Source organism: Medicago sativa, chromosome 7 (assembly GCF_051527215.1).
Source record: "Medicago sativa cultivar Bolivia chromosome 7, Bolivia_mono, whole genome shotgun sequence".
Lineage (NCBI taxonomy): Eukaryota > Viridiplantae > Streptophyta > Magnoliopsida > Fabales > Fabaceae > Medicago > Medicago sativa.
Window position 1 is genome coordinate 86,091,332 of NC_140755.1, and position 17,107 is coordinate 86,108,438.

Genomic DNA, 17,107 nt, shown 5'->3' on the forward strand with positions numbered 1-17,107 from the left:
TCATGATTAATTTTATTGTTACATCTAAGGCAGTTGACATAGAAGGTTCGACCTTCCGCTCACACATGTTGTAACCTGTTTTTATTAGAAAAATCTTTCTTTTTTGATAAGCCAAATAAATTATTGAGCGTAAAAGATTTATATAAATCGTAGTTTGAATCACAAGATATGCTAAAAGAGCAATGCTATATCTTTAGAAAAATAACATCAAGAATTCTTCAAGAATAAAGAGTAGCCAATCACAATGCACTATTTGCCACAATTCAAGGAGGTGTGGCTGAAAAATAGGAAGTGGACAAATAAATCATCCAATTAAAATTTGCCAACTGTGTCTTGAAAAATTCTTGATGCTATTTTTCTAGAGAAGTAGCATTTTCCATGCTAAAATTGCACCTACCTATAATAATCTTTAGTTAGATGAGAAAAGAGAAAAATGCGAAAGTCAGAAAGAAACTATGTCATTTAAAAGGACACTCCTAAAGCACCGTCTAACAAGGTTTTTAACAAACTAGATAAAGGTTCATGAACCCTAACATGAGGTTCATCATATCTTGAGCCAAACTTTGCAAGAATATCCGCATAAGAACCCTCCTGGCACTTACCCCTAATATGAAATGATACATAAATAAAAATCAGCACCAAACCATTGCGATCGATATATAGTTATTCTTTCCACTAATCTATAAATTAAATTAACTACCAATGATTTGATGGTGATTACACACATTAAACAAACACAAAATAGAATTTTTGTTAAATAGTCCAAGAATAGTATACCAGCACCTTGATTTCATCACTTAGCTCCATTTCTCTTGGTTCTTAGAGGTTGTAGGAGATAAAACACAACCCTCTATTCCAATCACAAAAAACAATTCAAACTAACAAAAACTACACTTCTGACCCATAGGGCCATAAAATTTTCAAGGTTAATTCAATTTAAAAATTTATCATAAAAAGACACATATCTTCATGAATTATTATAACCAACTAATATGGTATACACCAAATTAAGGACAACATCTTCAACTTAATTAATAACTGACAGCTGTCAAAATTTTGACATAATTTGTGCATCTCATGTAACAACATCAACATGTCCCCGAACTTTTTGGAAGGAAACATGAGAAAACAAAACAAGAATCACCACAACATGAAATCTGGTTTTGAAACTTTTGGCATATTCCTTCTCTGCATGCATGTTAGTTACATAACATTGTTTGTTTCTTGAGATTCAAGTTTATCATTTTTGTTTTGTTTGTTAACAATATATGCATGAAATTATTTGAATTAATATCTTCATTTGGGGTATCCATGTTAATGGAGAAGGGTATCCAAAATAACTGAAAAGCATTGGAAGAAAAACACACACAATGATTGGTAAAGATGGCGGTGTTTTTAAGGCATGGGAAGCCACGGTGAGAAGAACAAGTGCGGTAGCTAAAAAACGTGCCAATAGTATATTTGGGCTTGGAACATTAGCAATTACAAATGCAGACGATGAAGAAGGCAGCCACCACCACGATGATAACGATGAAAATGGAAACCAGGTATTTGAACTATACACCGAAGAGAAGGTTCTTTCCAATGGTGATTACTATACAGGACAATGGGCAGAAAATTTTCCACATGGAGAAGGAAAATATCTATGGACGGATGGGTGCATGTACGTTGGACAATGGTTCAAAGGAAAAACAAAGGGAAAAGGTAGATTCAGTTGGCCTTCAGGCGCTACATATGAAGGCGAATTCAAGACTGGTTTCATGGATGGTGTAGGAACATACACAGGTATTAATGGTGAGACATATAAGGGACAATGGGTGATGAATTTAAAACATGGTCATGGATATAAGAGTTATGTTAATGGGGATTGGTATGAAGGTGATTGGAGGAGAGGGGTGCAAGATGGAAAAGGGAGGTATGAATGGAGAGATATGAGTCATTATATCGGTGAATGGAAGAATGGGATAATTTGGGGTAAAGGGTCATTTTTCTGGCCTAATGGGAATAGCTTTGAAGGTATTTGGGAAGATGGTTTGCCAAAAGGAAATGGAACTTTTAGATGGCAAGATGGAAGTTATTATGTTGGGAACTTTAGTAAGGATGATGAGGATAATAATAAAGATGAAAATGGAAAATTTTATCCATTTGATGAATCATCTAATGAGAGTTATATGAATTGGGATCCTCAAGATTTGTATAGTGAATTGAGTGGCTATTCAGTTTGTCCTAGTGAGAAGGTTTCGGTTTTGCCATCACAAAAGAGACTTGCTGTTTGGAGGTCTACTAGAGGAGGGGAAAGTGGTAAACCTCGGAGAATGTCGGTCGACGGAAGGGCAAGTGTTGGAGGGGAGAAACCAAGTGATAGAATGAATTTGTGGGATGGCGGTGGGAGTAGCCATGGAGGACGAGGAGAGGGTGATGCTAGTAGTGGTGGTAATAGAACTCCTCCTACTTTAGGGAGTGATTATGATGATGATTCAATTAGTTCACGTATCGATGATGCTGATGATGATGCTTTGAATCAACTCCAGCCTTTGAAAGCACCAAAGAAATCAAAGAGGCAGGGTGAGACTATATGCAAAGGGCACAAAAATTTTGAGCTCATGCTTAATTTGCAGCTGGGAATTAGGTAATGTTTTTTTATTTTGGATTTTTGGAATTTTCATAAACCTTGGTATCTTTGGTTTTAATGTTTGTAATACTGATGATTTAAAAATTTGTTGGACTTTATAGGCACTCAGTTGCAAGACCTGCTCCTACAGCATCTCTTGATCTTAAACCATCAGCTTTTGACCCAAAGGAGAAAGTGTGGACAAGATTTCCACCTGAAGGATCTAAATATACTCCACCACATCCATCATGTGACTTTAAGTGGAAGGACTATTGCCCTGTAGTTTTTAGGTCAGTCTCACTAGTACTTTATCTGATGTTTGCTTTGTGCAAGTTATAAGTTTATGATCAAAGAAGAAATTTGGTAAATAATTAAAGAGTTTTCAAAGAAGTTATAAGCTCTTTTCACAAGGTGTTATTGGAATAAGTTAAAAGCAACTTATAAACATGTTAACTTTCCCAAATACTACAAGGTTCTTATTTCATATGATAAGTATATTGGTCTAATATGTCATAACTAAACTCTTCCAAACATTCCCTATGTAGCATTTTCCTTTGCTTATAAATCAAACTCTGTCATCAGGACACTCAGGAAGCTATTCAAGGTGGATCCAGCTGATTACATGCTTTCCATATGTGGAAATGATGCTCTTCGTGAACTTTCCTCGCCTGGAAAAAGTGGAAGCTTCTTTTACTTAACCAACGATGACCGATACATGATAAAGACAATGAGAAAAGCTGAAGTGAAAGTGAGTTTCAAAACTTACATCGCCACATCTAAAATTTCACATTTATTTTCCTGACTTAGTTGTTCTGGATTTCTGTTGCAGGTCCTAATAAAAATGCTTCCAGCCTATTACAACCATTTTAGAGAGCATCAAAATACTCTATTAACAAAATATTATGGCCTGCATTGTGTAAAGTTAAATGGACCTATCCAAAAGAAGGTACATTTTCTATCATAGTCTCTGTGTAACATAAAAATGAATTAAATGTCGATACCTCATTATTTTTTAATTAAGTTGTTAGAAATTTGTTAGTTTTTGACATTAACTAGTGTTTATACTAATAGGAAAATAAAAATTTCTATGCAATATTCTATAGTTTAGTATAATAAGCTTCATGACACGTTTGTTTTTCAGGTTAGATTTATCATAATGGGAAACCTCTTTTGTTCTGAGTATATCACGCATAGACGCTATGATTTGAAGGGTTCTTCACTTGGCCGCACGTCTGATAAGCTTGAGATAGAGATTAGTGAAACCACTATTCTTAAAGATCTTGACCTTAATTTTATATTTCTACTTCAGAAATCTTGGTTTGAAGAGTTTTGCAGGTGATATAAGTTTTTGATACATCAATTTATAGTTTTGCATTTGAAAATTGAAAGTTGAAATTCGCTCCTCTAAACTAATCGGTTGCACATTAGAAAAAAAAGTTCACTGTTATAGTATAATAACAATTGATGTTAAAATTTACTCTCTTGATTTTCCAAAGAAAATTTATAGGTATGTACTTTTTCCTCTGAAATGCAACATCTTAATTTAGATGAGTCAAATAATTGGACAAGTTAAACAATTGCAAATCCAAACATGTTTTGTAATTTTTGTTTCATGCATGTGTAATGATACTAAGCATGTAAAGCATATATTTGTTCTCCAGACAAGTTGATAAGGATTGTGAGCTTCTAGAACAAGAGGGAATTATGGACTATAGTTTGCTACTTGGCATTCATTTCAAAAATATATCACAAGATGGAGATGTTCTTCCCATAGCACCTCAATCTCCTACCGGTAACTTTTCTATCCTACATGTGTGTATGTGTATGCGTGCACGCGTCTGTATTTTGGTAACTCGGTAAGAACTTTCTACTTTTTAACCTTCAGGTGATTCAGAGAATGAAGAAACGTCAATAGAAGACACAGAACACATTCCTTCTGATCCTTCTAGGTGAGTTGTCTTGTTCTAGGTGTATGTTGTAATATATGTAACATTAATTGTTGATTTTTTCAACAATTGGTTGAGAACAAGAAAGCTCAATACAATATTTGTCTATTTTGGTATATGCAGTACAATCTTAGGTGTGAATATTCCAGCAAAAGCTGAAAGGACAGTCAGAAGAGGCGATATTGAAACGCAACTAGTCGGAGAACCAATTGAAGAGTTCTATGATGTTCAACTTACTTTTGGCATCATAGACATACTTCAAGACTATGATATCAGCAAGAAGCTTGAGCATGCCTACAAATCCATTCAATATGACCCTACCTCGATATCAGCAGTTGATCCTAGACAATACTCGAGGCGCTTTCGCGATTTTATATTTAGAATTTTCACTGAAGAGACTTTTGAAAGCTAGAACATGCTTTTGCTATTCCTCAAGTTTATGTTATCATACTTCATAATTTTCATTTTTTTTTTTTTGTATAGTACATTATTTATATGAACATATTGTGAGGAAACTCTGAAAGCAGGAGGTACTATATGTATATGCATCTTGTACACATTGGCTAGAATATATATAATACTGTATCTAGGATTGTTATTTTCTTTTATAAGATATGGAGAGGGTGAAAGGGGAATTATATTCCAATATTTTGTATCAGATTGGGATTGGGATGTATATATAGGTGAATGAAATTGGGTCAATGTACATGTTTACTTTTTCACTCTCCTTGATGCCATTAGTTATCTCATCAAATAGTTTTTGTCATTTTTTTTTTATATATATATGAAATATAATTAAATTTATCTTCAAATTACAATAACAGAACAATTATTTTTTGCCAGTTGTGTGTGATGCTTGGAATTGTTTATAATAACGTTACATAAACTTGTCATTGATCAGTTAACAATCAAGATCCAATGAGATGGATTTCATTCAATGTCTAATCTAATGTCTTATATTTGCAACGTAACGTAATATAATAAGGTACGTAAGTTTCAGGGTCAGAGTTCAGATGATGATAAGAACCCTTGTGGCTAGCACACGATAATACTACGATATCTTTCAAGTAAGATGAAATGCTGGAACTGAAGCCGTTGTGTTTGAGGACACTACAGTAAAAGCCAAAATTGGGGCACCACACACACCACTGAGTTTTTCAAAAATGGGGAGGGTTTGGTATCATCATGTCAGCTGTTTGTCCCATTCCAAGTGAACAAAGGAAAGGTGGCTTTCGGATACTGGAAAAGCCACTTTTTTTTTTTTTTTTTTAAAGAAAAGAAAAACAGATTTTTTCCACAGAAGAAACTACAAGCACACACGTGGTTAGTGTACCAAAAGTCCAAAATGAAATAGTTAAATTTTGTTTTTGTTAGGTTAAGGTCACAGCCACGCCATCCTTTAGTTTAGTTTAGTTAGTTAATTTTGGTTTGAGGAAAAAAATATTGTTATTTAATGCATATAATACATGAGAAGTGTTATATGAAGCCACTGATTTCATCCAGAAATCATCACGAGCGTTGTAATGCCTTAACCGCTAATAATTTGACTATTTGATTTTGGCGGAAAACATGGGATATTGGCGTTAAATGACCAATTAATAGGTGCCACATCATTTCGTGAAATTCCCGTGAAGCAACTTGTCGCTGAATCCAGCATTTTCCATAATTTAATGTTTTATATACACCCTCCGGTCACAAATATAAGCAAAAATATTCACTTTTTAGGTTCATTCAATAAATGATGTATTTGGACTATTTAATAGTCCAAATACATCATTTATTGAATAAACCTAAAAAGTGAATTTTTGCTTATATTTGTGACCGGATGGTGTATCTTTGAATTCAATCCAAGTAGTTGAGGTGGAATAAAATCTAGTATTGTGATGAAAAGATGGTAGAGGAATCATAAATTCACCTGATAATTCAAGCAAGTATTATGCTTTCAAAAAACAATAATAAAAAAAATTAATATGCATTTCAGCATTTGTGGTGTGTCCCTAAAAAAAAGCATTTGTTGTGTGACCATCTAAGAGTATCTCTTGGTCTGTTCCACAAAAAAAAAAATCTAATAACTTTATTTTAGAGGAAAAAATATCTAAGAATTTCTCTATGCATAAAGAAAAAAAAGCAATAAATAACAAAATGGGTAGATAAAGTGCTTGCGGTGCTGCTTGTATAAAACCGAAGTCGGAAAGCTATTCTAACTTTAAGCGCAAATAGATAGATTGAGAAAGATGCACTCAAAGCGAAAGAGACAATTGATTTTTGCTACTAACTTAGGGCCGTTTGTTAATGAAGGAGTAAAATGATCTTTCTAATGGACATTGGCTAAAGCTAAAAAGATAATAAAAGGAAGGCTTAAATGTTCATTTGTTCCATTAACTTGATTTCAAGTATCGGTTTTATCTAATAAGTAATAAAAGATCCGTTTAGGTCCCTTAGCTTTATTTGAAATATCGTTTTGGTCCTTTCTGTTAATTTAATTCAAAAAAGCGTTATGTTTAAGGACTAAACTAATACTAATTAAATAAGTTAAGGGACCAAACTAATACTAATTAAATAAGTTAAGAGATCAAAATTTAACGTTTTTTTGAATTAAATTAACATAAGGGACCAAACTGTTACTCTAAATAAAGTTAAGGGACCTAAACGGACCTTTTATTACTTATGGGACCAAACCAATACTTAAAATTAAATTAAGGGACTAATTGAGCATTTAAGCCTAAAATAAAACTTTTCTCTAAGAATACTAAGCTATCGTTAAATATACAAGAAATTTGTTAAATATAAAAGATATTGTTATATTCTAATTTACGTATTCTAATGTTTATATTTAGAGAAAAAGCTCTTTTCAAAAAATGACTCATAATTAAGAATATGAGACGTACTAACATTTTAAAAATCGTATTATTCTCGTAACCTGTCTTTTGTATTATCTTTTTGCTCATGTGGTTGCTCAAATTATCAAATATAAACACTTGATCTATCATCTTTAAACAGACATTGTTGATAACACAATGGACTAATGATAAATTTATGGCTTAATTGCACTTTTGGCCCCCTATCTTTCCAAAACTTGCGGTTACAGCCCCATAACTAATTTAAATACAAAACAGCCCCCTAAGTATTGAATCTTTGGCAGTTTTGACCCCCAATGCTGACGTGGCACCCTAAATGAGGTGCCACGTGTCATTTTTTTTATTTTTTTGGCCTTGGGGGCTAAAACTGCCAAAGATTCAATACTTAGGGAGCTGTTTTGTATTTAAATTAGTTAGGGGGCTGTAACCGCAAGTTTTGGAAAGATAGGGGGCCAAAAGTGCAATCTCTATTATATATATTTGCACTATTTTATTTTGATAGTACACATGGCATCCTTATATTGAAAGGTGCATTTAATGTTTTGTGTAATTGGTACATATTATGTGATTTGTGCAAGACTTATGTAATTAACATGATTATTCAAGTTGACTAAAAGGCTTATAATGACAAAAAAATAAATGGAATATTTTATTCAAATTATTTTTGCTATTTAATGTGTTACTAATTTCATTACTAAATTAATGGCATAATTGATGTGACTTACTTGCTTCTTTTTTCTTATAAATATTGTTTGTCCGTCTCAAACATCTTCACATCATTTAGAATTCATACTAAAATTTTAAAATTATTCTCAAAATCTCTCTTTTATTTTATTGAAACACTTTTCTTCTTAACATATTTTTTTCATCACTCTAATTTCAAAAATTGATTCAATTTATGATATTACTCCACTACAAGTTGTATATATCCATGTATTTTGTTCAAATTCACATATTCATCCTATGATACCCTCGAGTTCTAACGGCTTATGACAAGATATGTACCAATTACATGTTGGTACATAATTCTTAATTATCATCCAATCAAATTGTAATCAACACATCATCATATTAAGTTAGCCAGGCTTGAGTTTTTTTCCTATATATAGTCAATTTGTCTTTCATAATTTGTATATGCATCTTCCTTTCATACAAATTGTTTATAATATCATTTATTTGAAATGCAAATATTTCTACCTCCTGACCAATTCAATTTTATTGATTTCATTATTATCAAATTGATTTAGGCACCTTTTTTTTCCTTCCGAATTTTGATTCCCTTTTATAGGTTTAGCTGTCGGCTCTGTTAATTTTAGGGTTTTCATCCCCATATATATTTACACCTTTTGAAAAAGTTTGCTTCACGTTTTAATGAATTTCATTATTTTTCTATTAATTTGAAGCGACGTAATTGAAAGACGTTTTGAATCAGATTTCTTCATTCCAAAACTATTTTTTTTTGCCACTATTAATAATTAGAGATATGTGAAAGGCATGTCAATGTTTTGTTCTTCCAACGTTGAAGTTGTGCATATAAAAGAGAATTCTTCCTTAAAAAAAACAGAGAATTCTCAAGTATTTTTGGGTAACATATTAGTTGATAGTTCTCAAGATATTATATTTTTATCTTACATTTTTGTGGTGCAAACTATTCATGTATGTTGTAGAACAAGACCGACCCCTGCGAAAATGTAGAAAATTTATTTTAGTTATTTTTTTTTCAATGAATTTTATCTAAACCTCACTATTTTCTTTATTATTTTCATTTGCTCCTATTCAAAAGAACTGATTTAATTTATTAAGTTTTTTCGTTTCTATTGTCAATCACTCATTTTCACTAAACATGGCGTTGATATATATTATTTGACATAAATTATTTTAACATCAAATCTCATCCATTCATTTCATTTGATAAATTAGTTTACATGCATCAAATACTCTTTATCACCTAATCAAGCATTCCATTTTTATCTCCCCATATTTATTTATTTCTGCCATCAACACATACTCAAACTTCTTTGTTAATTTTTTTACAAATTGCATGATAAAACACATACTTATGGTTGTTTGAGTCACTCATCAACATCGATAATATTTATTTGCCTTTATTTCATACCCATATTTTTTTATTTATTTTAAAATTATATTTAAAAAAAAGACAACAATCTCAGCTAAACTATCAATATCTCTATCTGTATCCTTATCTACATCTACAATCTACATCTACATCTACAATATAAACAAGTGAAACCATTTTCATTCAAAAGTACATGTGGCATGTTATAGTCTCATTCTAATTAATGTCAGGCTAATTAATGCTAGAAAAATTCAAATTTCCATTACATGGTATATGCTTAGCACCTGGTATTTCAGTCTCAACGCATACTTCCATATACTGTCTCTATTTTAAGAAATCATTCGATTTATTATTATGATCAAAATGATATCTAGAAATTTAATTGCCTGATATCAAATCAAACAAGAAACTGCCCATAAAAAAAATCAAACAAGAAACTATCAACTGCCAATTAATAAAATTAAATTCAAATTATCCAACACTTATAACAGTCCTAAAAAAGAATGTTGACAATTGGTCTAATTCAAGACTATCGTTGAATTGTTTCTCACCTATTAAAATCAAATTAAAACCAAAATAAAATAGTGAAAGGTAATGATTCTTTTTGTCACAAAAAGTAAATAAAATAGCTCAGATCTTTATCTCCCATCCTATTCTCATCACTATTACTATTTTTCAAAAATGGTTTTGAGAACGGTAAGAAAATCAAGAACACCTTTAGTTCCTACAATTTCATCAAATTTTATTGTTGATTGCATCAGACCGTTCCCCTTCATCATGGTTTGAGACCATGGTTTAGGATTTTATTGCTAATAGTTGGATTTTGAGCTGTACAGGAGAAAATAAGGGGGAGAATGTTAGTTATCAAATAATTCGTTGAGAAATTGATTTTGAAGCTGAAGAAAGGCATAAACGAAGGGATCTTGAATCTTCTCTCATGATTTATATTTTGTTCCAATTCTCTCATGATTTATATTTTGTTCCAAATAATTGTCTACTATATATCATTTTTGAAAATGCTTCATTTGAGACATTATTTTCATCATATAACGAAATGATCTTATTCATTAAATTTCTTATGCTATTAATGTAACATATTTATTTTCCCATATATTTGTTTGCGGATGACCATATTGCTACTCAATGTTCCTCAAATTTACAAAGAACTTATCAGATTTATAACTAAAGTATATCTCAGTTTAATCGACTTTAATTCCTTCCAGTTTGGTTGTGTTTCTTCTAATTGGGAGGAAACTCAACATTATTGAAATTTCTTTTATCGGTTTTGTTTACAATGTGTTCATTATTTTGCAGAGACCTTTATAATATTGAGAACAAAGTAGTTTCCTATCTATATATTCAGTTCAAGGTCGCGCATCCTATATTAACTGTCAGGGCCAAACTTTAGTTTTTTTGGTAATTTGTCATTTACTCATTTTATAAGAATTTTGTGTTGTTTAGATTAGTGTTACATTATAAGAATTTTGAATTAGGGTTTCATTTTTCTTTGTTGCAGCTTCTCTTCTGGATTCTTAAGTTTCTTTTTTGACATATTCTAGATTCTTACGTTGCAAAAGTTTTTCTGAATTTTAGTACTATGATTATTTCTGAATTTTGCTAAAAAAAAATCTAAATTTTTATTGCAACTTTATTTCTGAATTATGTGTTCTCACGGAATTTCATATATTTTATTTTCAGTATTAAATAAATACAAACATTTGAAGAAAAAAAAAATTCCTCTTTTATTTTTTTGAGGGAATTCCTTTTTTATTTAAATGCAGTTTTGGTCGAACCAAACCGTACACCATCGATTCAGTTTGGTTCGTTTTCACTTTTAAAAAATGATAAAACCCAAACCTCATTTGACTTTGAAGAGCATGTAAATGGTAATTTAAAAAAATCATTATAACAATCAATATTTTGAATAAAACACGTTTACTCAATAATATAAGTATTGTACTACCTCTCATAGAAACAAAGTTGTAAAGAGTGTATATACACATTAATCAAAATATATCTATTTTAAAAGGAGCACTAGCCAACAAATGTGTATTTTTTTATGTTAATTTTAAACCGAACCTCCACTAGATAGAACTAGAAAATTAGGTGTAGAACATATACAGTGGCTAGACCTATGGGTTTTTAGATGCAATATTGCACATGTTAAAGCAACTGAAAGTAATAACTTCTTATTGAAAACAACTATTATTTATTAAAAAACTACACATTTAATATAAAATGCACACCAATTATTTATTACTAAGACCCATTTAATATTTTATGAAGTGTTGAGTTTGAGAGATTTTTTATTTTTTTAGTTAAATGGGGTTCAATTATGAACCAGCTGCATCACTTTATAAATGCATAAATAAAAGGAAACAAGAACAAAAGGAGTTGGGGGATGGACCAAAACCTTCTCAATAAAGCTAAGAAAAAGTTGAGGGGCAAACACCAAACCAAGAAAAAAGTAAATAACAAGAAAATAAAAAGTAAAGAAAACCAAAAGAAAAATAAAAGGAACGAACTAAGAGAAAGTCCTTGAGTTATTCTGGTAACATATATACTCCTAGAGTTTGAAAGATTAAATCTTATTAAGTATTAATTATAAGAGCAAGTGACATGTACATAGAGACTCATTTAAGCAACCAAAAGGAGAGGTCCATTGTGGATGCTCTAACAATCGATTAACATATTGATGAAAATTTTTGGTCGAAAATAATACAAAATAAATGCTTGCTGAAATTATCAATTTTTAAATATTATTGTTATTATTATTATATTATTATTAATAATAATAAATATTGATTTTTAATGTTTATTAGATATACTAATTAAATGTATCAATTAAGTTTGGTAACTAATTTTATATTTGATATTTTTTTCGAGTTATCATGAAATTGGTATAAAGCTTACATCACCGCTTAGCAGTGACTAATCTTAGTTGGAAAACCTGTGGGATACATAAGACGAGTTCTCTCATCTCAGCCGAATATTTTCCATACACATGAGGCAGAAATTGAACTGCTATCCACATACTTACGAGGCTCTAATCTATTATCAATTTGACCATTTTTTCCTAGGGTCATAGCTTACATGTTAATTCCAGGTGTTCGTACAACCGGTTCATCCTTCAATATTCCATTGAAAATCAATGAAGCATTGATACATGGATTTGAAAAGAAAATACGAGACCTTAAAATTGATATGAAGGCAGCAGAGAGAATCAAACACGAGACCTTAAAAGTAGTCCCAGGCCAAAACAAGTGGGTTAGATCAAACTTATTCATTGTGTTCCCTTATTGACTTTGTTTATCCAAATAATTTGGAAAATATATAGATCTCCAAAAAAATCAAGAGCGAGGGATACTTGCTCAAACTTTGGACCCATTTGAGCACTTTAACAATATTATTCTATCGTTGTTTCCAGAAAACGAGAAGGAAAATATTAGCTTTGATTTGGTTTGTCAGTCTGACCAAAATAAAAAGCTACAAAGCAAATGGTATTCAATTGAGTTCTTGAATGATATTAACAGTTGCATATTTCAAACCACAAATTAAGATTTAAAGTTGGATGTCCAATAATATTGATGAGGAACATATACCAAGGTATTGTGTTTCAAAATGAGAAACCCCACATCTTCATCCAAAACCTTAAGACAATATGCATATTACTCATTTCATTTATATGTTCATAAATATCAAATCTTGCTGGCAATATAGAATTTTTACTCACACAAGCATTTCTCCCTTAAACGTGAGACTCTCTATGTTATGATATGATGAAATAGTCAAATAAGGCCAGAGGCACAACATGGTAAAAAAGGTGGCTTGGTGGTGGTTTCATAGAGATGTGTTTTTTTTTCTCATTTATTTTATGAGAAGAGAGAAATTAAATTAGAAAAATTATTCGAACTAGAAAGAAATGACAAGGAAAACGAGTGAGTTGTGGGTAGTTTTATGAGTTTGTTGAAGGAGTTGGATATTACTGAGTAATTATTCTACCAAAAATATTAGACTCATTAAAAATGTCACATCAATTTAAAATGTACAATAAAGTATTTTTCAACTCAGCATAACACATAAACGTTTTTCCTTTGTCATATCCCACTAAAGACTGAAAGTGAAGGAACTTAAAATAATAGAGGTTAAATAAAAAAAAAAAGTTATCACCTTGACAAATAAAAATTGCATGAAAGCGAACGACTTCCAAAATATAATATTTAACATAAAAAAAATTAAATTAAACAAATGACATTCAAAAGCTAACAAAACAAATCATCATAATTTCAGGACTGCAAGTGTAACCTACATTGGGTTGTATCTTTGCATTAGGCTAAAAGAAACTAGACAAATGATATCGACACCACAATTTCTCCCAAATTATTTTGGCACACGTTTGTGAGTCATCTCACTTATATCTTATTCAATATCTACTATTCCTTTCATTGTAGAACTTTAACTCTTATTTTACACGATAACATATCTCCTTCAAGTGTGACATTCTCTGTGTCCGTAATTACGTGACATAGCCAAATAAGGTCAAACCGATGTACAACATGATCAAAAAGGTAGATTAATGGTAATTTACTAAAAGTGTGTTTTTGTTCCTTTATTTCATGAGAAGAGATCAAAGAAATTAGAAGATGAAAAATAAATTTGAGATTGAGAGAACTGAAACCGGTTAAAAAAAATAAGAATTGTGTATTTTGTCCATGAGGTTATAAAGAACGAAGTAAGTTGCAAGTGATTTTATGAAATTGTTGAAGGAGTTGAAGATTTTTGTGTAATTAATTTACCAAAAAGTTAGATTGCGTTAAAAAAACTAATTTACCAAAAAGTTAGATTCGGGTAAAAAAACGCAACAACATATAAAGAATTTACTAAGCACATATTTTGTTAACTCAGCATAACACTTAAGTGTTTATCTATGGTTAAATTCCACCAAAGATCAAAGGATAAGGAATTTAATATCTTAGAGATTGATTAAAAAATATTGCATGAAAGTGAACAACACCCAAAAACATAAATTTGATATAAAAATTAAATAATTGGCATCCTAAAACTAACGAAACCGTTTATCGTAATGTTGAGAGTTCTAAGGGTGTCTACAGTAGGTTGGATTATCACATTAGGCTAAGTGAAACCACACAATTGTGATTGACATCACATCATTATCCAAAACCTTAAGGCATTAGGTGTATTGGTCACTTATATGTTTCTCAACGTCGACTTTGGTATCCAATAATGTGGAACTTTAAGTCACAATTTACACATGAACATATATCTCTAAAGTGTGAGACTCAATGCGTCTGTAATTTGTTGATAGTCAAATAAGGTTAGGCGAAGGCACAACATGGTTAAAAAAATGGATTAATGGTGTTTTTGCGGAGGGAAGTTTGTGTTCCCATCTTTCATGAAATGAGAGAAATAAATTTAGCAACAATAAAATTAAATTAGAATATGAAAAGAAATTTGAACATGAAAGAAATGATAAGGGAAAAAAATAGTGTGTGTTTTGTCCTTGGAAGTATCGGAAATATAGCGAGTTACTGACAATTTTATGGGTCAGTTAAAAAGTGTTGGAAATTTAAGAGTAAATATTTCACCAAAAAATAGACTCGGTTAAAAAAACGCCACATCTTTATAAAATGTTTAATAATCATGTACTTTTTCAATTCAGCATAACACATTTGTATTTTTCCATTCGCATTTCGTTCACCCAAAGACCAAATATGGAGGTATTTGATATAATATTGATTGGATAAAAAAATTGAATGAAAGCAAATGACATCCAAAAACTTATACTTGATATAAAAAGTTAAACAAATGAAATTCAAAAACTAAAAAAAAATAAAATTAATGTTTAGAGTTCTGAGGGAGTCTACAATGGGTTGGACCATCACATTTGACTATGAGAAACTCCACAAGTGATATTGACAGCACATCTTCGCGTAAAATCTGAAGACATTAGGTATATTGTTCTTCTCGCTTATACGTTACTCAATGTATACTATTGCACACAAGTTTAACCCACTATAATATTTAGAGTTCTGAGGGAGTCTACAATGGGTTGGACCATCACATTTGACTATGATAAACTCCACAAGTGAGATTGACATCACATCTTTGCGTAAAATCTTAAGACATTAGGTATATTGTTCTTCTTGCTTATATGTTACTCAATGTATATTATTGCACACAAGTTTAACTCACATATGAAACATAAACATCTCTCCCTTAAGTGTGAGACTATTATGTATGTGATCTGGTGAGATATCACATAAGGTCAGAGACACGACATGGTAAAAAAAAAAGTGGGTTGGCGGCAGTTGCATAGAAGGGTGTTTGTTTCTTTCTTTCATGAGAAGAGATAAAGTAAATTATAAAAGAAAAGAAGATTAAAAATGAATTTGAACTTGATAGAAATGAAAAGAGAAAAAAAAATAAGGAGTGTGCATTTTATTCGTGAGAGCATTGGAAACATAATGAATTGCTGGTGATTTTATGGATTTCTTGAAGAAGTTGAATATTACTGGGCAATTATGCTACCAAAATATTAGATTTATTGAAAATATGTACATCTATTTAAAATGTCTAACGAATATGTATTTTGTCAACTCATCATACATATACATTTTTCCATTGCAAGATCCCATGAAATACCATAAGTGAAGGAATTTGAAATGACAAAGGTTATTTTTTTTTGTGCATGAAAGCTAATCACATTCAAAAACTAAAATTTAAGATGAAAAATTAAACAAATGACACTAAAAAAAATAACGAAACAAATCATCACGTTAGGCTAGGATCCTACAATGGATTGTATTATCACATTAACCTAAGATCAATGACAGAAGTGAGATTCACATTCTATCTTCTTTCAAAGTCTTAAGGCATTATGTATATGAGTCATTTCACTTATATGTTTCTCACATCTACTCTTGCATACAATACGAGATTTTAACTCACACTTGAGACATTAACATCTCTCCATTAAGTGTTAGGATCTTTGTGTCTGTAGTCCACCACCAAGAACAACTCTCGATCCCCCACAACGTCGAACCCGGATGTGATACCACCGTTGGGCTTTCTGTGGGAGCCTACGTTGATGTAGATAGACAATTTAAGAGAAACCACACAAGTGATAATGATACAACCAAAACTCCATCTAAAATTTTAAGTAACACCTGATACATCACAATATTCCCTCCATCAAATATAACGACATTCTAGCCCGTGCTTGGCACGGGTGTCCATGCTAGTTAAGCCTAAATTTATTTAATAAGTTTATGCAACTAATCACTTTTTAAAAATTTGCAATGATTGTCCCAATGAATTGTCTAAGTGCCTAATTTATGAAGTACATAGGTTGCTCTAGGCGTTCAGTTTGTTACATTGAAAAATAATAAAAAGAGTAATCAAAATGCGATTGACGGTTACCGGGAAATACCGGTCGTTCCCCCGACGTAAATTCCGTTAATGGAACTGTAAGTTGTCGGTTAAAATGCGCGCGATTCACTGGTCTTTTGACGTGACCAACCATGGTTCTCATTAAGACAAATAATATAGGACAAATTATGACGATAAATAGCATTAAATAAATATGTGATCGACA

The 17,107-nt window shown here is 31.2% G+C and overlaps 1 protein-coding gene across 1 annotated transcript; it reads left to right on the plus strand.

The window, feature by feature from the left end:
- The first annotated feature begins 748 nt into the window (after positions 1–748).
- On the plus strand, positions 749–5,279 carry LOC146909635 (phosphatidylinositol 4-phosphate 5-kinase 5-like). The gene is made up of 8 exons (XM_085725193.1): positions 749–2,629; positions 2,734–2,901; positions 3,194–3,359; positions 3,441–3,557; positions 3,753–3,946; positions 4,273–4,403; positions 4,497–4,560; positions 4,681–5,279. The coding sequence occupies exons 1-8, from the start codon at positions 1,371–1,373 to the stop codon at positions 4,967–4,969; spliced, it is 2,388 nt and encodes a 795-aa protein (XP_085581319.1). The 5' UTR covers positions 749–1,370; the 3' UTR covers positions 4,970–5,279.
- The last annotated feature ends 11,828 nt before the right edge of the window (positions 5,280–17,107 follow it).

Bases quoted from the DNA above. Each gene is read 5' to 3' on its own strand.
- LOC146909635 (XM_085725193.1), top strand. From the start codon at position 1,371: ATGATTGGTAAAGATGGCGGTGTTTTTAAGGCATGGGAAGCCACGGTG. The intron at 2,902-3,193 runs GTCAGTCTCACT...CTCTGTCATCAG, and splicing joins TATTGCCCTGTAGTTTTTAG to GACACTCAGGAAGCTATTCA. The intron at 3,947-4,272 runs GTGATATAAGTT...TTTGTTCTCCAG, and splicing joins TGGTTTGAAGAGTTTTGCAG to ACAAGTTGATAAGGATTGTG.